The sequence below is a fragment of the Alternaria viburni genome (assembly GCF_023758015.1).
Source record: "Alternaria viburni strain BMP 2772 chromosome Unknown scaffold_31, whole genome shotgun sequence".
In the NCBI taxonomy this organism is placed as follows: Eukaryota; Fungi; Ascomycota; class Dothideomycetes; order Pleosporales; family Pleosporaceae; genus Alternaria; species Alternaria viburni.
This window is the reverse complement of record NW_026055800.1, coordinates 227,899-248,782: the sequence shown is the minus strand read 5'-3', so window position 1 is coordinate 248,782 and position 20,884 is coordinate 227,899. Positions and strand designations below refer to the sequence as shown.

General features: G+C 52.4%; 4 protein-coding genes across 4 annotated transcripts; 3 read left to right on the top strand and 1 right to left on the bottom strand.

Moving 5' to 3' along the window:
- Positions 1-280: 280 nt before the first annotated feature.
- Positions 281-6,346, top strand: J4E79_010537 (uncharacterized protein; the record flags this gene model as incomplete). The annotated part of the gene is made up of 10 exons (XM_049359374.1): positions 281-328; positions 380-467; positions 528-598; positions 659-891; positions 939-2,692; positions 3,473-3,662; positions 3,733-4,933; positions 4,980-5,324; positions 5,371-6,148; positions 6,201-6,346. The coding sequence occupies 10 exons, from the start codon at positions 281-283 to the stop codon at positions 6,344-6,346; spliced, it is 4,854 nt and encodes a 1,617-aa protein (XP_049206185.1).
- A 7,616-nt stretch (positions 6,347-13,962) lies between these two features.
- Positions 13,963-14,958, top strand: J4E79_010536 (uncharacterized protein; the record flags this gene model as incomplete). Its single annotated transcript, XM_049359373.1, has 1 exon — positions 13,963-14,958. The coding sequence occupies one exon, from the start codon at positions 13,963-13,965 to the stop codon at positions 14,956-14,958; it is 996 nt and encodes a 331-aa protein (XP_049206184.1).
- A 1,207-nt stretch (positions 14,959-16,165) lies between these two features.
- On the top strand, positions 16,166-17,146 carry J4E79_010535 (uncharacterized protein; the record flags this gene model as incomplete). The annotated part of the gene is made up of 1 exon (XM_049359372.1): positions 16,166-17,146. One exon carries the CDS (start codon positions 16,166-16,168, stop codon positions 17,144-17,146), a length of 981 nt encoding a protein of 326 aa, XP_049206183.1.
- A 1,296-nt stretch (positions 17,147-18,442) lies between these two features.
- J4E79_010534 (uncharacterized protein) lies at positions 18,443-18,859 on the bottom strand (the record flags this gene model as incomplete). Its single annotated transcript, XM_049359371.1, has 2 exons — positions 18,443-18,558; positions 18,622-18,859. 2 exons carry the CDS (start codon positions 18,857-18,859, stop codon positions 18,443-18,445), a joined length of 354 nt encoding a protein of 117 aa, XP_049206182.1.
- Between the last annotated feature and the right edge of the window lie 2,025 nt (positions 18,860-20,884).

Here is a 20,884-nt window from a genome sequence, read left to right as displayed (position 1 = left end):
AGTTGAAAAAAGTGTGGAGTTTGGTAAGACTTGCTTCTAGAAGGAATGATGTTCGCGCGCCTTGCCCAATCGAGCCGCTAATGCCGGAGAGGAGGGGCATTACGCCGCCTTCGGCCCTCAATAAATTGCGAACACAAGACTCATACCAGACCCCGATATCTCCGCGCACCCTTACGACTGCCCATACTGTGACTCACAGTTGTTTCATCTATAAGGAAGTCAGTTCCTGGCTTTGTGCTTTTGTCACACACTCCAACCTTTCGATTCGGTATTCAGCAACATGGACGGCATTAAGAAGACGTTTGCGCAGTGCAAGAAGGAGGGCAGGGTATGATCTGGCATGAGCAGGAAGATGTATACCAGGCTGACATGCGTGTAGTCTGCCCTCGTCACGTATGTGACTGCGGGTTTCCCTACCGCAGAGGAGACGCCAGACATTATGATGGCCATGGAGGCCGGAGGTGCTGGTACGTAGGACGAGCAATTGCTGCCTCAAACAAACGACGACAGTCAATTGACACGCTCAGACATCATTGAACTTGGCATGCCCTTCACCGACCCCATTGCCGACGGCCCAGCAATTCAGACCGCCAACACTGTACGTTGAATCATTCGCCACAATCCCTTGGAAAACCTCCCTGACACCATGTGTCTATAGCAAGCCCTCAAGAACGGCGTCACGATTGGCCATGTTCTCCAGATGATCCGCGACGCGAGGAAGCGGGGTCTGAAGGCACCAGTCCTCCTCATGGGATACTACAACCCGCTGCTCAGCTACGGCGAGGAGAAAATGCTGCAGGATGCGAAGGAGGCCGGAGCCAACGGCTTCATCATGGTCGACCTGCCCCCGGAGGAGGCTCTGCGCTTCAGGAACTTCTGCCGCAGCTACGGGTAAGGACACCATTCAGACGAGCTTGGGACGAATACTAACAAGACAGTCTCTCATACGTTCCCCTCATCGCACCCGCTACCTCCGAGCACCGCATGCGCGTCCTCTGCAAAATCGCCGATTCCTTCATCTACGTTGTATCGCGTATGGGCGTCACCGGCGCCAGCGGAACAATGAACGCTGCACTTCCCCAACTTCTCGAGCGCGTCCACAAATACTCTGGCAATGTACCGGCAGCTGTCGGTTTTGGTGTCAGCACACGCGACCACTACCTGAGCGTAGGCAAGATCGCTGAGGGTGTCGTCATTGGCTCCCAGGTTATCAACACATTGATCAAGGCTCCAGCAGGAGAGGGCGCGAAGGCAGTTGAGAAGTACTGCGACGAGATCTGCGGCAAGAGCACCCGCGAGACAACCCGTGAGGTCGGCATCGTTGAGACATTGAACGAGGCCAAGGAGCCCACCGGCGTACACGTCGACAAGGTCATCACGGATGCTGACACACCCGATGGCCCCGGTCTCGCCGACCAACTGGAGATGCTCAACACTGACGAAACGGACGGCGCGAATGGAACCAACCAGCAGAACGGATTTGACGAGAAGCACAAGTTCCCCGCACGATTCGGCGAGTTTGGCGGGCAATATGTGCCTGAATCTCTTATGGATTGTCTTTCTGAGCTAGAGGAGGGTTTCAACACAGCGATCGAAGACCCCAAGTTCTGGGAAGAGTACCGATCCTACTACGACTGGATGGGCAGACCAGGACATCTGCATCTTGCCGAGCGCCTTACCGAGCACGCTGGAGGTGCCAACATCTGGTTGAAGAGAGAGGATTTGAACCATACCGGAAGTCACAAGATTAACAACGCTCTCGGACAGGTACTGATTGCCAGGAGATTGGGAAAGACTGAGATTATTGCCGAGACTGGAGCTGGCCAGCACGGTGTTGCGACAGCCACCGTCTGCGCCAAATTCAACATGAAGTGCACCATCTACATGGGTGCCGAGGATGTCAGACGTCAAGCCCTGAACGTCTTCCGCATCAAGTTGCTCGGTGCGCAGGTCGTTGCTGTCGAGGCTGGTGCGCAGACCCTGCGTGATGCCGTCAACGAGGCCATGCGCGCTTGGGTCGTCCACCTTGACACAACCCACTACATTATCGGATCCGCCATCGGTCCTCACCCCTTCCCTACGATCGTCCGTACTTTCCAGTCGATCATCGGAAACGAGACCAAGGAGCAGATGCAAGCCAAGCGTGGCAAGCTCCCCGACGCTGTAGTCGCTTGCGTTGGTGGCGGCAGCAATGCCGCGGGCATGTTCTACCCCTTCTCCAAGGACATGTCCGTTAAGCTTCTCGGTATTGAGGCTGGTGGTGACGGTATCGACACAGACCGCCACAGTGCAACACTCTCCGCTGGAACCAAGGGCGTGCTTCACGGCGTGCGTACCTACGTTATCCAGAACCAGCACGGACAGATCAGCGAGACTCACTCGGTCTCTGCTGGTCTCGACTACCCGGGTGTTGGTCCAGAGCTTTCCAGCTGGAAGGACAGCGACCGTGCCAAGTTCATCGCCTGCACTGATGCTGAGGCGTTCATTGGCTTCCGTCTGATGTCCCAGCTCGAGGGTATTATCCCTGCGCTGGAGACTTCGCACGCCGTCTTTGGTGCCATCGAGCTGGCCAAGACGATGAACAAGGACCAGGACATTGTCATCTGTGTCTCTGGACGTGGTGACAAGGACGTGCAGAGTGTTGCGGAGGAGCTGCCCAAGCTAGGACCCAAGATTGGCTGGGACCTGAGGTGTAAGTCTGACAGTATTTAAGATGACTGAACATTGCTAACATTCTACAGTTTAAACGATGATGTTATTCACGCGACACCAGGCAAATGATTGTATATAGCCCAAAAGTGAATAAAAGTTCAAGCAATGTTCGCTACACGCATTTTCAACATGATTTCCAACTGTCTTGGTCAAAGTGAGGCTCAACAGACGATCTACCAGATATCACACGTTTTGAAGCGTGATTGGCGCAGAAGATCGCGGGCGAGCTATGCGCAACGATGATGCAGGTCGAGTGGTTTCGGCATGGGTGGGATGCAGGCCATGACTAGTTGCGGCCAGGAGCGGGCCATCGCGAAGATATGCAAAGGTTCCACTGAAGTTGACTGAAGACGAGACGGAAGCTGCTTTCCATGGGACGTGGGGTTTAGGCGCGTGACAATGGACGACGACGCTACCTGTCGCGTATCCCGAGACCGTGTATGGGCGTGGGAGGTGTGGGTGCGGGAGCGCGGCGGAGGGCCAATGGCGGGCCCATGTGTTCCGGCGCGGCCCTGGTGTGCGGTGACGAAAGCGCATCCACATCTTCAGGCCAGCGCCGAGAAAGGTTCCGCGCCAATCCCACACATCTCAATGCCGCATTTCCACGTGCTGCACGCCACCTGACCGCCTGCGACTACGCCCTCTAGCCTGCCTGCCGTAGCGTCTTCTCGCTGGAGACTGCCTAACACAATCCTCCACAACCCGCAAGCCTCCACCCTGGACGCCTTGAGCCCTTACCGTGACGCTGCGCCCATCCAAGCCTTTGAGCTTCAACCACTCGACCCTACCCCAAAAGAGACACGGCGGGAGACCAAGAGGGAACAAAAGCGACGGGAGAAGCTCGAGCAGCTTCGCGAGGCCGACGAGATGAAATTCTCCCACAGCCTGCAGTTCAATGCAGTGCCGGACTGGAGCAACCACTACATTGCCTACAGCAACCTCAAGAAGCAGTACGTGGCGCGTCTCAGCAGGAAGGAGGAAGTATTAGTAAGATCGAGGGCTGACAGACTCTGTGTACAGAATATACAGCCTTGAGACGCAGCTCAACCAGAAGCAGGCGCATACCGATGCAGAATCCTCACCACTCCTCAACGGGGATGCCGACGATCCTGACAAGGTCTTCACGAATACCCTCGACACGGAACTAGAACGCGTCACGTCTTTCTACAAGCTCAAGGAAAATGAGATCTTCGAGGAGATGGAGGCCCTGCTCAAGGACGAGGAGCTGTTCGAGTACCACCAGGAGGAGTACAATGAGGAGAACGAGAATGCGCCGCCAGGGAAGAAGATGCGCAGTGGAAGTGTCTTCAAGGCCATCGGCTTCAACCGACCGCGGGCCATGAGCGGTGCGAGCGGGCGATCAACAGACCACGGCGCAGAGGCAGATGGAGACGAGGACGATTCGGACGAAGACGTCGACGAGACCGCACAGCTGCGTAAGAAGAGCCCAGACGGTCAACGGCGGCGCAGACGGACGACCGACGAAGACATGGCAGCCTCGCACGTGTCCTCAAGACGGAAGACGAGCGTCGCATTCGAGGACTACAACGACATGGCTTTCTCAGCGCTGTACGACGAAGGCGTGTCGCTTAAGAAGCGGGCCGTCAGTGTCTACGTTCTCCTGTGCGAGCTGCGGTCCTTCATTCAGCTGAACAAGACGGGTTTCGAAAAGGTGCTGAAGAAGTACGACAAGATCATGGACCGCAAACTCAAAAAGACGTACTTGAACAAATACGTCTACCCAGCATATCCCTTCCAGCAAAGCACCATGGACACGCTGACGCGGAACCTCGAGCGCATGGAAGAAGCGTACGCGCAGATCGGCACAAAGGGCGACATTGTAGAGGCGAAGCGCGAGCTGAGACTACATCTGCGAGAACACGTTGTGTGGGAGAGAAACACAGTCTGGCGAGAGATGATTGGAATCGAACGGAAAGCGCAAGCGGCCAATATCGGTATCAGCCATACACTGCTCGGACGCGACACAACGGGCGGCAAGATCAGACGGCAAGGAGACGAGGTCGAATCAGACATGAAGGAGGTGGATACGCCGATTGGAAGATATCGGTGCCCGCAATGGCTCGTCAGCAGGACCTTTTGGATTTTGCTTGCTTGCATAGCCGTCTTCGTCGTGCTGCTTGTGGTGCCTATCATGGAGGCGCCTGAGCAGCAGAACTGTCTGGCCATGGTGATCTTTGTCAGTTTACTATGGGCCACCGAGGTATGCAGAGTATTCGAAATCTCCAGTTCTATGCTAATTACCACAGGCTATACCTCTCTTCGTCACTTCACTCTTGGTGCCTTTCCTCGCAGTAACACTGAATGTAGTCCGAAGCGATGTGGAGCCTCACCGGAGACTGGAATCCAAGGCAGCGGCGTCCTACGTCTTCTCCGCCATGTGGACGCCAGTCATCATGCTGCTACTCGGTGGTTTCACAATCGCTGCTGCGCTTTCAAAGTACAACATCGCCAAGATGATGGCTACCTTTGTCCTTAGCAAGGCTGGAACGAAGCCAAGGACCGTTCTTGTAGTCAACATGTTCGTCGCCATGTTCGCCAGTATGTGGATCAGCAACGTTGCCGCACCCGTGCTCTGCTTCTCCATCATCCAGGTACGTCAACCTCTTCCGAATCATTCCAACCAAGCTAACGTCCCAGCCCATCCTCCGCAACCTCCCCGCCGACTCCGACATGACCAAAGCACTCCTCATGGGCATCGCCCTCTCCTCCAACATCGGCGGCGCCGCCTCCCCCATCGCCTCGCCCCAAAACCTCATCGCCCTGCAAAACATGCACCCAGAACCCTCCTGGGGCGTCTGGTTCTTCGTCGCACTCCCCGTATGCATCATCTCCATCCTGCTAATCTGGGTCTTCCTCCTCATCACCTTCCAACCCGGCCGCGGCACCAGCATCGTGCCCATCCGCCCGCTCAAGGACAAGTTCACGGGCGTGCAATGGTTCATCAGCGTCGTTACGCTCGTGACTATTGTCCTGTGGTGCGTGAGCCACCAGCTTGAATCCATCTTCGGCGACATGGGCGTCGTAGCCATCATCCCCATCGTCCTCTTCTTCGGCACCGGCATCCTAACCAAAGAGGACTTCAACAATTTCCTCTGGACCATCATTATCCTCGCCGCCGGCGGCCTGTCCCTCGGCAAAGCAGTCAATTCATCGGGTCTGTTGCATACGATCGCGGAGTCCATCACTGCCGGCGTCGAGGGCATGAGTCTCTATGGCGTTCTCGTCGTGTTCTGCGCGTTGATCGGTGTGGTTGCTACGTTTATCAGTCATACCGTTGCGGCGCTTATTGTGCTCCCGCTTGTCCAGCAGGTCGGGCAGCAGATGCCCGAGCCGCATCCTAATCTGCTGGTTATGGGCGCGGTGTTGATGGCTAGTGGGGCGATGGGGCTGCCGACTAGTGGGTTTCCTAATATGAGTAAGTCTTTCCTTCCTTCTTGGGCCTGTGATATTATGCTGACCAACTGTAGCTGCGATTATGATGGAAGATCAACGTACTGGACAGAGATATCTTGCTGTTAAGCACTTTTTGACGAGGGGTGTGCCGGCGAGTATTATTACTTTCTGTGTTATTATTACGGTTGGGTATGGGTTGATGCTTGCTGTTGGGTTTTAGTTTGAGCGCACGCATCGCATGGTTTTAGACTGTGGTATGAGCAAGAGTTATATTTTCGCATCTTTAGCGAGGAGGGCGGTTCTAGGAATGAAAGTATCGTATTTCTTGACGATGATGTAGTGTGCGTGATGACTTGTTGGCTGGGGTGCTTGTTGGGAGCACATTGGGGGCCAGGCAGTGTATGACTGTCGATCAAGTGATCTAGTGTCCTGGCTGCTTGTTGCAGCATGCGGCAACCCTTCGTTACATGACTGTCAATATATTAATCTACTTTCCAGGACGTTTGTCGGACGATGCGGCATGTTGTTGTTGCATCACTGTGTACCAAGTGGTCTGTGGTTCGAGGGCCTTGTTGCATTGTATGACTGTTCTTTGAAGGATTGTTGGTTGTGCGGTTACACTAGCACGGATCTACATACATACTAACATCTATTATAGGAAAATGTGCCGTCGGGCCCCTCCAGCTATCTTGATGAGTGTTTGGAAATTGTGTCGTAATGAAGGTCAGCGTGCCCTGCACGGATCAGTCCAAGCAACATAAAAGAACCAGCATCCAACTACCCGAATACGTCGTTTTCCAAAGTCCAACACCCGAGTTATTGGAAAGACTTCGTCGTTCATGGATATGGGTGCTCATTCGCATCGTCGATAACCTTTTTCGTCACCTCCATACATATATCCGTGTCGTTGTCGTTGAATAGCTCCTTCAGCTCAGGAGATCCGAACACCCGTACCGTAACGCTGCAATCTAGGCACAGCCTCTCTGCTTGATCTACAAGTTTACACTCTGCATGTTTCACATGGTCCACCGTATGAACCTCACCTGCCGGCGCCTCCCTAATTATCTCTGCCTTATCTTCTATCTTTGCCTTGGCGACTCCTTCGAGGAGCAACTTTCCACTCGGGTTGCTCGGGTTGCGGAAGCGCGACTGTCTAGCCACACAGAAGAACTTTCCGTTATCGTCGGCAGTTGTTGTCTTCCACTTTCTTTCAATCTTTTGGCGCATCCCTTCGTATCTGGCGTTGTCGGTAATCAGATTTCGCTTGCTCTCCAGTGCGTCGCTCAATATCTGGGGCAAGGTGTCTGCGCAGAATGAACACATCTCGGTTTCGTGTTCTGGTGAATTATCTTGGACACATATCGCTGGGTACTTTCTGAAGACGCAGGTCAGGCCGAAGTCCACAAAAAATGGCATGGTCTCGTTTTGTTCGAATTTTGGTTATGGGTAGACTACTCGAAGGTGTTTGTTCGGGATATAGCTTAACTTTGGCGGTCGTGTAAACCCCCAAGATTGGTTTGTATTATATCGATCTGAAGACTTGAGATAGAGGATATAAGGTATTGAGTACTTTGATGTCTATTATCTGCCGTCGTTCGCAGCGCACTTTATACTCGCACCCAGTCATACGATGTGGCTCGTGGTTGTGACTCTGCTCATGACTTCTAGAAGCTTTTGACTACCAGAGGGTCTGACTGGGGCAACGCGATAAGGCATGACTTGACTGTTGAGTGAAAATCCTAATTCGGTATCTTTATCGCGGAAGGTGGGTTCAATGGATCATGGTCTCGCATTTCTTAACGAATTTGTTGGCTGGGGTGCTTGTCAGGAGCATTGCGGACCATGAAATGTACAACTGTTGATTTGGTAATGTGCTGTCAATGCTGCGTGTTGGAAAATGCGGCATGCATGCATTGTATGACTGTTCTTTGAGCGATTGTTGGTGGTGTGGTTACACCAATCCTGCACGGAAGCCGATTCTACTAACATGCACAACAAGAAACATCACCATCGACTTATGCCGCCATATGACTGTGTGTACATGATTGTTGGTAGATGCATAGTGTCCTGCACAGATGCTATTCTAATATACATTCTAGAGAACGTCCCCTTTGACTCCCCTAGCCCTCTGACAGTCTGAAAATGAGTGTTGTAATGAAATGGGCGTGCCCTGCACGGATCTATCTGAATGACATAAAGGAAATCCTTTGTCCACCACGTCCGCAAGTGAATGGGGGTTTCGAGTCCTCTCACTCGGGTTATCGGTGCGATCTTGATACTTCCATCACGACCTCCAAGTAATGTCGTTAACGGTTCTAACGCAAGCAGCCTTCATTTTATCCCCGTCGGAGTTATCATAGTCGATCATATCCTTCAAGGCGTCGCTCCCGTGAGTCTTCACGATATTCTTGCATGTTTCGCAAAGCTTGTCCGCAGAGTCGACCTCCTTACAGGGCAAAGCGAATTTATCTAGCTTGGGGTCTCTCGGATTTAAATTCGCTTTCCTAACTTCCTCATCTATCCACTCCCTCCTAGCTTTGATAAGTTCCACCAGGAAGCGTGGCACCGGCGGCGCATTTTGGCCAGCGACGAGGTTGATATATTGGGGCTGGCGCGACACACAGTAATACTTTGGAGGGTCTCTTCCTGGAATGGGCTCTGTGGTTCCCCATATCTTCACGAGGTGCTGCCTGAATCTGTAGTAGGTGGCGTAGTCCATGGTTACCCTGTCTTCAGCAGGATTTGCTGCCATCTCTTCTCGTCCATCTTCCAATCGTTGCTGCAGGATAGCGGGATGAGTGTTTTTGCATGTTGCACACGGTTGAAGTCCACCCGATACTGAGTCTGCCATGCAGACTTGGGGGTATGATTCGATATGGGGACGGAGAGCGCACTCTACAGGCATGGTGTCGTTTCGATCTGGAACTTTTATGGAGGGTTGTGCTGAAAGACCTTTGTTTGATATGGAGTTCAACTTTGGGTGTTGGATAAGACTTTGAAACTCTCCTTCGGTATATCGACTTGGAAGCTTTAGACAGAGGATGTGTATTGAGTACTTTGATGGTTATTCTCTGCCGTATTTCTCAGCGCTCTTTATACTCTTCGTTCTCGCGTTCAGTCACAAAGCACGACTTCGTGGATGTGAGTAGGTTCATGACTTCCTAGGGTATCAGACTTCTAGATGGTCTGATCTCGGTGACGCACGGCGAGGCAGTGACTTGTGTATGCACCAATTCAAGGTCTAGAAAGGGCTCGTGGGGGATATCGATGAGTTAACGATCAAGCTCGTGGCCTGCGAGGGCAGGAGCGGCGGTCAAGTCTGACTTCTTGTTACGCGTGAGCGGCTCATGCTATGAGTGGAAAGAGAAGACTCAGCATAGTCGATGAGTGCGGTCTAAATCACTTTGATTGACGCATTATCGACTGGTAGAGCATTTGGAGAGCATCAGATTTATCAGTGTCGTGACTGCCCAGGTGGGTCTGCAGACATTGTGTCAACAGCTGCTAATCCTTCTTAGCGCGAGCCCGACATCAATGCGCGTCGATCTGGGAGATGTACTCACAGTCTACAGACTCATTCTCGTCCTTCAAGTCCCCTTTTACTTGCCTTCATCGCATCTTTTTGCTCACGAACCTCAACCCGGCACGGGAAGAAAATCTCCACACGTGGGAATCGGCAACACCCGAGCATCTCGAATTCCATTGGCGCATCAAGCGGCTCAAGCCTGCTAACACGATTCTGAGCATTGAGCATCTCGATAACTAATCCAAAAGTTCGGTTCTGCAGTGTGGCGGTGACTAGTGGTGTGGGGGCGAGAAATCAGCCTTGCGTACCTGGGTAGGCTACCCAGTCATGATCCACAGATGTCAGCTCACATGCATTAGCGCCACTCAAGCCTTTGGGGAACATCTCGCGTGGGGCCAATAGCCACGTCTTCATCCATTCAGCTCTACTTTAATCGTGGCGCAATATAGATCCATCGATAGCGGACAGGCCAGACGCTGGAGAACCGCTCTGGCATTGGGTACCTGCTTCGCGGGTCAATGCAGTCAGCAAATCTTCAACCTCGTAGCAATGTCTAAGCCACGATTGCACCACCATTGTGCAGACCCATAACCATGCCGAAGAACACCTTTTCAAATCTCTACTCTTTCCTTTTCTTACTCTCTCAGTGGTAACAAACCAGACGCTATGGAAGAAAGGGCCGGCACACCAACAGTGTGTAATAGTCCTGTATCGCAGCATAGCGACATCGATGACGCAGCAACTCCAGCCGACAGGCCACCTTCCGTCCGGGGTCTACGCATGTTCACCAGGTTTGACGGAACGTCTTCAAATCGTGCAAGCACGTCTGAGGACCAATCTGATCAGCAGAATGAAGGTACAGGCCCTGACAGGCCCTTCAACTCAGCACACTTCTGGAACAAACCGAACGAGGCGCAGCTCTCCTCACCAAACAGAGAGAACAATTTGACGGCACTCTGGAAGACTGTGGGCACAATCTTCGGATTCTTTCTTACAGGTCAGTGTTGCTTGCCGCATACAAATAACCCTATTGACATCTTTCGAGCTCTCTTAGCTGCGCTAGGACATTACGTGCTCGTGAGGCAGCTTGACCAGAAGACTGTGGACACGAGTCTTCTTACGCAACGCCAGGTATCTGCAGTTTCCATATTGTTGAGCACGATCTTCAAAGCTGCACTGACAGCCAGCGTGGGAACATGCTTTGCGCAACACCTCTGGTACCTCCTACGCGGGCCGGCAATGTCGCTTTCGACAGTCGAGATGCTCTTCATTCTTCGTACGAACATATTTGCACTACTAAAGCCCCAAGGGTTATACAGGGCGCCTTTGCTGTGGCTCATGGCACTGTTAACTTGGGGCCTTGGTATCGCAACGATTTACCCTGCAGGAGCGCTGACCGTAGCCTTCGAAGCTCAAACAATCACCGAACTTCACAATATGTCTGTTATGAACCCACCTCTTCCGCCAAATCTGGACCTGGCGGGCGATGATAACTTTCCTACCTTAGCCGGTAAGGCAATATCCGGTGGACAAATGGCATCTGCTCCGGGAGAACCTTCAGGGCCTAATTTTCAGTCCTTTTCATATTTGTAAGCTCAACATCTCACCATCTATTCGTATCTAATTTTGCAGTCAACCTGCGCCGCCGTTGATGTATGTCGCAAATGCGATCAAGTTCAACAACCAAATTTTTCCTCTCCCGGGCCATCCAGGAGAGAACTCTACGTACAACCTGCAGTTCAGAGGGCCACGTTTCGAATGTACCACTTCACAGTATAACACTACTCTCGCCCTTGATTATATACCCGGGAAGTATGCTAAAGTACCTGTGTTCATATCCGCATGGAATCGAGAGCGCAAGGAGCACTCATTGAGACAACACAGAATTGCGAGCTACGGTGCGCAGCGCAACCTGGATGGCAGACTGGTCTGGAATGCATACGGTGTGCGTAACGAACAGGTTTGCAAAGCTAAGTCTGCGCTCTACAATGTCAGCATCACCTTTCCGCGCGGCGTTCAAACAATTGATTACACCTTAAGCGATGTGAAACCAATCTCGAGTCAAGTCGACGTGTTCGGCGCAAGGGGTTCGTTACGGATCGAGCTTCCGCCAGAACCACGAGCACTTGAAGTTTGGTACCAGCGATTGGCCACGGCTATACCAATTTCCAACGAGTGGGCTATTCTAGATACGCTGGGAACAATTGTGGAAGGGACGTGTACCCAAGAGATACAAATACCTATGGGGGAAAACGGTCTGCCAGCGTGCCCGCAGAGGAAGAGCTCATCAGGCGCTGCCATGTTTTATGATTGCGGGCACTGGCAAACCTTTTCGGTCAGTAATCGTAACAATACAAACTGGTATTGTTACATCGACTAAATACGCAGGGCAACGAAGACCAAAGAAAAGATACTTAACGGTACCGTCTTCCACACGGCTCGATTCGAAAGCTCTCCACTCGACTCCAGCTACTACGACACCTTTTTCGACCCAAGACAATCGCTCAATATCACCGAGCCTATGCTCAACGAATTCCTTGCGAATGTCACTATCTCTGCCATCTCATTAGGTACCTGGTGGGACATGGTACCGGTAACGAGTACGAGATACCGCAGTACATATACGCTCAGCAGCCCGCTCAGTCTTATCCTCCCATACAGCATCTGTATAGCAGCAGCGACTGTCTTTATGGCCATCGCAATCTGGTCGCTCTGGCGTAACCGCGTGCCTGCGGCTGATGGCGGTTTCCTCCAAATCATGACGGCTAGAGTGGGTGATACGCAATTGGGCCGAGCCATACTGGAAGGGAGAGTAGCTGCGATAGACGAAATGTCTGATGAGTTGAAGAGTTTAGAGATTCGCTACGGAAAGTTGATGGATGAGAACACCGTGGGGACAAAAGGCGAACGATTTGGATTTGGGACAGTGGATGAGACCATCTCGCTGAGAAAGAGGAGATAAACGTGTCTAGTACTGGGATCTCTCGTTCGCGCAACAAAACACACCGACTATGTGACTCGCATTCATGCTACTGTATGATGATGATGCCTATCCCATGATGAGCCCATTAACATCTCCCATCCTAATCCCCACCCGTTCGCCTAGCTCGCCATCCACCGGCTCACAAACGGGATAACCGCCGCCGCACCAAAATGCGGCAACGCGAACCCCAGCCCAGCATACTTCATCGTGACCAGCCCATCCACAAAGCCGTCCACCGCCAACATTGTCGCCATCAACGCGACGGCCTTTACATCCCCTCGTTGCAGGAAGATGCCCGCGATGATACCAAAAGTTAAGTTGCGACCGCCCATACACTGAACAAAACCAGATGCGAAAGTGTCGGGCTCAACGGGCATGCCAAAACCGGCGGCGAATGTGGTGGGTGCGAGGAGGGCGAAGAGGCCGGTGCTTAGGAGGAAGCCGGTTACACCGTAGTTGGCGAGGAGTTTGAGCTGGGTCGACATTTTGGGGGTTTTTGAGATGTATTGAATGTGTCTGGTATGGAAGGAGCGATGTTGTGGTGAGGCAGGTACCTACGTAGGGAGGCTGGACGTGACGTCATGATGTTAACTCGTTTGCCGCAAACACCACATGCATCGACGCGCTTCACATCTGGATGCTACCTATACTATTGAGCGCACGTTTTTATGCAGCTACCACCCTCAATGGGAATTGTAACTGTTCCAAGATTGGCAAACTGGGTTCAAGCGCCGATGAGCGGCAGGATGCGATACATTGTTCATACTGATCAACACCCTGACGCAAAGAGCGGTGGACCGACCTCAACACGAAACTGATGGAATTACACGACGAGTAGTCGATATGTGAAGTTGGGTAGATGAGTAATCGGACAAGCAGTGTAGTTGCGCCAAGCCTCTAAACTGTGTCGCCGATGAGGAGTAGGGCCGACGTTTGCTTCCCACTCCGCACGTCGACGTGCTACAGCTGGCGTTATGCGGTATTTCCGGTATATCTTAGTAAAATTCACTTCCTTTGTAAGACTAGTTCGCAAACAGCATGTCAATGCAGGTGGAAGAGCGGTGGTATTAGCAAGGCACCCTTCCTTTCAGCTGTGTTCGAAGGGCGTCCGTAGACACCGTCCCCGAGCTGCTTACGAATGGCGGAGGTTAGGTGGTTGAACAACAGGTTTTCGATCAAGGACATACAAGGTGTGGGCAAGAAGCGCATTGATTGACAACAGCAACAGGGTATAAAAGAACAGCACTTCCCATCTGTTGTATCTCTCATCAAACACTACAGTTTCTACACCCAATTACTACCTATTTTCCCAAGACCAATCGCCAGCATGACTACTCGTTACGTATCCGCCCATCAATCGCCCAACGGCCCCGGTGACCAACGCCCTACGGCCTCTCAGATCATCGCAGATGAGAACCTCCAAGGAAAATGGTCGGACAAGACAGTCCTCATCACCGGCTGCTCTTCTGGTCTTGGTATCGAGACAGCGAAATCGTTGTTCGAAACCGGTGCGACGCTCTTCCTTACGGCTCGAGATCTCAACAAAGCCAAGTCCGCACTCGGAAGCCTGGTAGAGAGCGACCGTGTTCACCTCTTGGAGCTCGACCTCAACTCTTTGGCCAGCGTGCGCAAATGCGCCGACTCGTTCCTGGCCCAGCACTATCGTCTCAATGTCTTCATTGGAAACGCAGGCATCATGGCGTGCCCAGAAGGACGCACCGCAGATGGCTTTGAAACGCAGTTCGGCACAAACCACCTGGCTCACTTCCTGTTGGTCCAACTTCTTCTTCCTACGTTGGTCAAATCAAGCACCCCAGAGTTTAAGTCGCGAGTTGTCATGCTTGCGTCGACCGGTCATCGCATGGGCGGTATCCATCTGGACAACCTCAACCTCGAGGGCGAATACCACCCCTGGGCAGCTTATGGTCAGAGCAAAACAGCCAACATCTACACCGCAACCGAACTTAACCGCCGATACGGAAGCGAAGGTGTACTAGCGTTCTCTGTCCATCCCGGATTGATCTTCACCGGCCTCATGACGCATATCGACAAGGAGACGATGGAGTCATGGGACAAGAACCCCAATATCGGCAAGGCGCTCAAGAACCCGCAGCAGGGTGCTGCGACTACGGTCTGGGCAGCGACCGCGAAGGCTCTCGAAGACCAGGGTGGCAAATACCTTGAAGAGTGCCAGATCTCCAGCGTACTCAATCCAGACCCTGCATCCGACGAGCCCGGTTATGCGCCTCATGCGTACGATGAGGAGAAGGGGAGGTTGTTGTGGGAGAAGTCTTTGGAGTTAGTGAAGCCTTTCATGGAGTAGAGTGCGCGTCGTCTATCGTGCCTGTATTCGAAGCGCTCCTTTTGCTAGATTCTAGATACTGTACTCCTTTAGCAATATACAAACGTGACAAGAACTTGTTTTGGCCCATACTTGTGCGAAGATCTCGCGAATCTTGTTCATAATCCGTAAAACCGTCACACGCGATTTGATGATAGGTGAAGAGGCGACTGTTTCGAAGTGTTCAAGAACGCGGTTGCGCATGAGCGCGGAGATTTCGTGAAGTACGGTCCTGAAGGTACGAGACTGCGTTGCGCGTGAAGGCTTCGTCACGTGCGCAGAGTCATCTCCATCCCTAGGTCGAAATGATGTAGACTTGTTCGATTTCTCCAGAGCGAAATCCTTCGACGCCAGAATTGCTGTCAGAATTTCTCTGGGGAGAAAGAACGTCCCGCTGCCCGTAACGTTGTAGCCGTGTCGTGTCCACGGGTCCCGCGGACCCCACAGACGGAAGTAGACAAGGGGGGATGCTTGGCGGATGAGTGGGGCACGCGAACCCAACGCGTGGCTGCCAGCTCGTCCGCCTTCTGCTCCCTCTCGCACCCCATAACATCATTACACGACTACCTTCATCATGTGTCTGAGGCTTCTTGTTGTCGAATCACTTTTAGAAGATGCGGTTCTCTCTGCACTAGCTCCAGATCTGGGATAACGCTGCAAAATCTCCTCGGACATGGCGCGTCAGGGAACCAGCGGTTATATGCGCTCACTCCTAACTCCGCAATGCTCTCCAGCCGCCAACCCGAGTACTGCACCTTTAGATAAAAGCTGACAAACGGTTCCATCCGAGTTCAGCAGCGCTGGGGCGTCGGACGAATGTCTAAGGCTACCTAGGTAGGCGTACGTAGCCTCCTGTTCATCGCGCAACTGCGGATTACTCCGCGGACCGTGTTCGCTATGGTGGCAAGCATCGAGGTAATCCGGCCTGGGTGCTTACCGATCTGGGTGGCCTGAGTGCTTACTGAAAAGCGAGAGTCAACGACAGAAGCAACAAGAATTGCTCGGGCGTAGCCAAGGCCCAACAAACAATGCACGATCAACCCGTATAAAAAGGAAAGCAAGCTTCCTTTTCGCTTCAAGGGATGTACACAAATAAGGGGTCCTTCCATCACCGACACAGTACTCGGAGACAGCGTGCCTTTCAACATCAACTCAGCTCTTCCGAAAAGCCCTCGATCAACTACCAGCTATGAAGCACTTTCGCGCCAGGATGAAGCCCATGTCCGTCATCTCAGCCCTTATGGCCTCGACATTTGCCACGAATGTTTCGACGGTCTACCAATTTCCCAACGGCACATGGGCCGAAAACATTGCTGCGATGGGCAACGGCTCCCTTCTCGTAACGACTCTCGACGCTGCTCAAGTGCATATCGTCCACCCGCAAGGCTCACCCGCGAGTTCCTCCGTCATCGCCACTTTCCCGAATGCAACTGGCGCCCTAGGAATTACCGAGTTTCAAGAGGATGTCTTCGCTGTGATCGTTGCGAACTCAGTTCCTGGAAACACGACCAATCCACAGAGCTTTTCGTTGTGGAAACTTGATGTGACTGTCAAGGACGAGGCAGTCAAGGTCAGTAAGATGTCTGAACTGCTTGACATGGCTATGCCTAATGGCATGGCGACATTGAATCACGAAATGTTGCTGTTGGCAGATTCGATGTATGGAAACATTGCTGCGTACAACGTCAGTACTGGGAAAACGGAAGTCGTTCTCGAGGATCCTAGCTTAGCAGCCAATCTCTCTGCCCCGGTACAGCTTGGTGCCAACGGGATCAAATTCCACAATGACTACGTATACTACACCAACACCGCCCAGTCTCTGGCTGGCCGCGTTCGAGTCCACCCATCTACTGGCAGACCCAACGGCTTTTTCGAAACCGCGCGCGACTCAACCTTCAACGGTCCTGACGATTTGGCAGTTGCGAGGGATGGCAGTATGTACGTCTGTGCGCCATTGGCAGCACCCTTAGGCGACAAAATCCATCACATCGAACTAAATGGCAAAATCACGACTATCGTTGAAGGTGGATTGGTTGCGGGCGGTACGGCGTCGACTTTCGGAAGAACGGACAAAGACAACAGTACCCTTTATGTGTCTACTATGGGTGGCTTTGGACCGGATGGAGCAGCTAAGGCTGGTGGGAGGGTTATTGCGGTAAAGCTGCATTAGCAGTACCTGGGATGAGTGAAGCCCTCGGACTCGAGATGGTGCTTCGGGGGTCGGGGTTTACGACAAATGATAAATCTTTACAGTGGATGCACTTTTAAGATATTTAATCCTAGTCTAAGGCATATACGTTTCAAGAGGTCGTGACTTTGGAACTACTAGCGTCTGTATATAGAAACGGCCGGTAGCAAGGCTTAAAAGTCAAGAGTCTGCAAGCACATCTATTCACTTTGATCGACTGTCTCATATGACCCACTTTACAATGACATAATAGGACATATGACAAGGCCGCAACGATTTGTCAAAGCTACAACTCTGCCACTACACAGTTCTCTCCGGTACATTACTCCCGCTTGGGCAAGAGCTACATGTCCGGCCCCCAACACCTTCCTTTTCATATATCACACAAAGTGCGATTTGAGGGCGCCACCTCATCTTTGCAGCCGATGAATCTCCTCACTACCTGCGCTATTGCAGTTGTCGTTCTCGCGATAGCCTGCATCATGTACAGCTTCATTATTACCGCCATCGACAAAGCCACACACGCCAAACTCCACGCCCCGACAACAGATCGCCGTCGCATGCGACGCAAGGCCGTTGGACATAGGGGTAGGCGTCTTGGGGCAAGTAGAACCTTGCTTTATTTGCTGACAAAGAGCTACATCATAGCCAGCGACGCCAAATTTTTATACGCCCGACAACGAGATCCTCTTAAAGTACATCGTTTTACAAAACAGGAACGAATCAAGTTCGGTATAAGCACGAAAAAGGAGAGAGAGGAGGAACTTCCCGACGCACGATGATGCATGAAGCTGGAATACACAAGAGACAAGGATACATCCGACTGGAACGGCGCCCAAGTGGTGAGATGCAAGCTGCATATATATCTGGAATATTGAGGGGCTATAACAACATCAATGAATGCCATCGTTAGCGTTATGGATTTGACCTCAGGCTTTACCTTCGTCATCGCTGGATAACTCATCATATCATTTCCCTGCAGCGTGTTGCCTCAAGGCGAAAACATCGAAGCCCTTTATCCCGCACGTTCACATGGCAAAAAGAGCAAGGCTAAGCCAGCCGCACGAGATGGGGCAATCAGATAGAATTGGAGGTGATGTGGTGAATTGCTACAAACCGCTGCGTCAGACCGTAATGTTGGATAGCAGTCGCGCAGCCTCTCCGTGCCTTGCGGCAAAATCTACTCTAGCTCCAAGTACAAAGCTCTCAACCATTTTCCCCTCGAGATCCACGTACAAGGCCTGACATCGCACAGCGTTGTCTCTTAGTTGAGGTACTCTAGCAGGTGACGGAGATGCCCTTGATAGCCGGGCCAAGAGCGTAGCAGTCTCCAGGCCTGGTGACATTGGCGAACTGGTTCACACTGGTGCATGTGGCATCTGTCCAGATAGCCACTACTTTTTGTTAGCTCCAATCATATCATAGCCCGATACATGGACTCGAAAGATAATGCTCACCCTTGCAACCAACGTTGGCGTAGTTGAGCCTCAAGCTAGCTTGGCAAGCGTCGGTGATGGCATTGCATCCGGCGTGAAGATCGCCTGAGCCAGCCTTGTTGCAGATGGTTCCAGTGCAGCCACCACCAGCGTATCGGTCGACGGAGGCAACAGTGGCGACCTGGCGAGGCGAGAAGTCGGAGGCGGGGGAGGCGGTGGCCAGACCGAGAGCGGCGACAATTATAGTGAGAGCGTACATCTTGAAAGTTTGCAGAGTGTGAGAGTTGAAGAGAGGATTTTGTGACTGTTGGCTTGAGATTGTTGTAGCAAAGAGCGGAAGGAAAGGACATTCTTATACTTTTGATCACGTACAACTCAGAAGGATGACCATCAAGCGAGGCTGCAGTCTTGAGGCATCAGCAACTCTTCGGATCATCGGGAGGCATAGCCTCATCCTTCGGTGTGTTGTCGTTGTTGGTGACGAGAGCTCGGATGTACAGCGGTTTACGGTCTACCCCACGCATGGCCAAGAGCATCAGCGTAGTGTTAATACGATTATCAAACGCCAATAGAGATGGGAATAGCTGACTGAGTTACATGTGGCTTGTACTAGCAGATGTGGCTCTTGCGTAGCGTGGGTTGTGACGGACCAACGAGCGGTAAGATAGTGCAGCAGGCAACGTTATGTGATATCCGCGGAAGGAGCTCCGGCATCATGGATGATCGCTAGAGGTAGTTGGTATTGCTCCTTGGTAACGTGGTAGCGATTTGCGCGGTAGTCTGCAAGAGAGAAGACCGTTGCCGGTATGGAGCTATTTCTGGAGCTACAGAAGAGTGATAAGTGTTTCTCTGCTTTTTCATAACCAAACAAGCCGGGATTCTGAACAGCCTGTACAGGGCAGCCAAGGCCATGGTAGCACAGCGTTAAGACCAGTTTGGCGCGACATAACACTTTGTTATGCTCTTCTCAGCGGTGGCGGGTTTGCTCTGCGATGATAGGGCCACAGTGCGCATTTCCCATCCATCTTAGTGGTGGTTACTCCGACTCAACGTAATTCCGAACACTTACGTACGCTACAGACTACCCAATGAAGGGCTAGGCAAAGACGCGGGTGTCGGAAAAATCGAACGTGTTGGCTGACGAGTCGGCAATCCTGCACTGTGCTCATCTTGCAGTCTACAACGTATACGAAGAGAATCGGCCATCGAGCTGATCATAGGCGGTCGAGCATCATCGAGATACCATTGAACCCTGCAGCTATAACAGTTGGTTCCCATGCCTGTGAGATAGGCATCAAGGTATGCAAGCTCCCTGTAGGTACGATCGCGTGCGGGCTGACACATGAATCTGGTTGGTTATCACGAAATGCACTGCCGAGTCTGTGCTAGTCGTACCCCTAGTGTTCGTCTTCAATCGCCTGGACCTCATCCTGACTCTGCAAGGCGGGGTCATTTGGTAAGAATTGCTGTAAAGGCGGGGGGTTCTGCAAGCCTTACTGGCAAGTTCGCATGCCAGATGTCTCAACAAGCCTTCCGAAGACTAGCCTTCGGGCCACAAGCAACTGGCGGGCCGAGCCTGTTGTGTGCTTCGGCTGCCGCTTACTGCATCGCGTCTGCAGTATGTAAAGCTAAAATGCCAATTCCAATCCTGGAACTTTTGACTCCACGTGGGCCAAGCTATCCGCACGCTCCGTAGGGATAAGACCCCTGAAGTAATCCGTAGCCATGGCGGACAGACCTGGTCGTATACCATATTCCTCTGCTCGTCCAACCGACAGATACTGGACTGTGTAAGATCATAGGTGTTGGGCCTAGACGCGATGGTAGAATGACCGGGTAAATTCGGTCTCGCATGATGGGCGTGCATGCAGACATCGTATTTGACCTGATAACCTGGTCTGTGGGTGCATAGGCGGTCGACGCCGGATCCCCGTCCACCAACAATGGAGCTACATATGTGATTAAGGCGCTGGTTTATGAGCTTGGATCGAAGAAGATGAACAGCAGGGTCCGCACAGGAGACCAGAAAGTCTTGGCATCTGATGTAGATGGTTGGCGGTCCGTGTGCGAGCGTCTGACTGCTGATGCGGCGGCGGGGAGCGATGCGCGTTCGCCCTGAGTTACAAAGCATTGATCACCCTGATCTGACCACCAAACGCGTCTGTCGGAACTTGCTCGACCGTATTGTGATGAAGGGCGCGATGGCGGCATCGTAGAGCGCGTGCTGGAAGCGTGGCAGGATGGAAGCTACGGAGCCGCTGTCCGCAAGGGCCGTCTCGCTTGT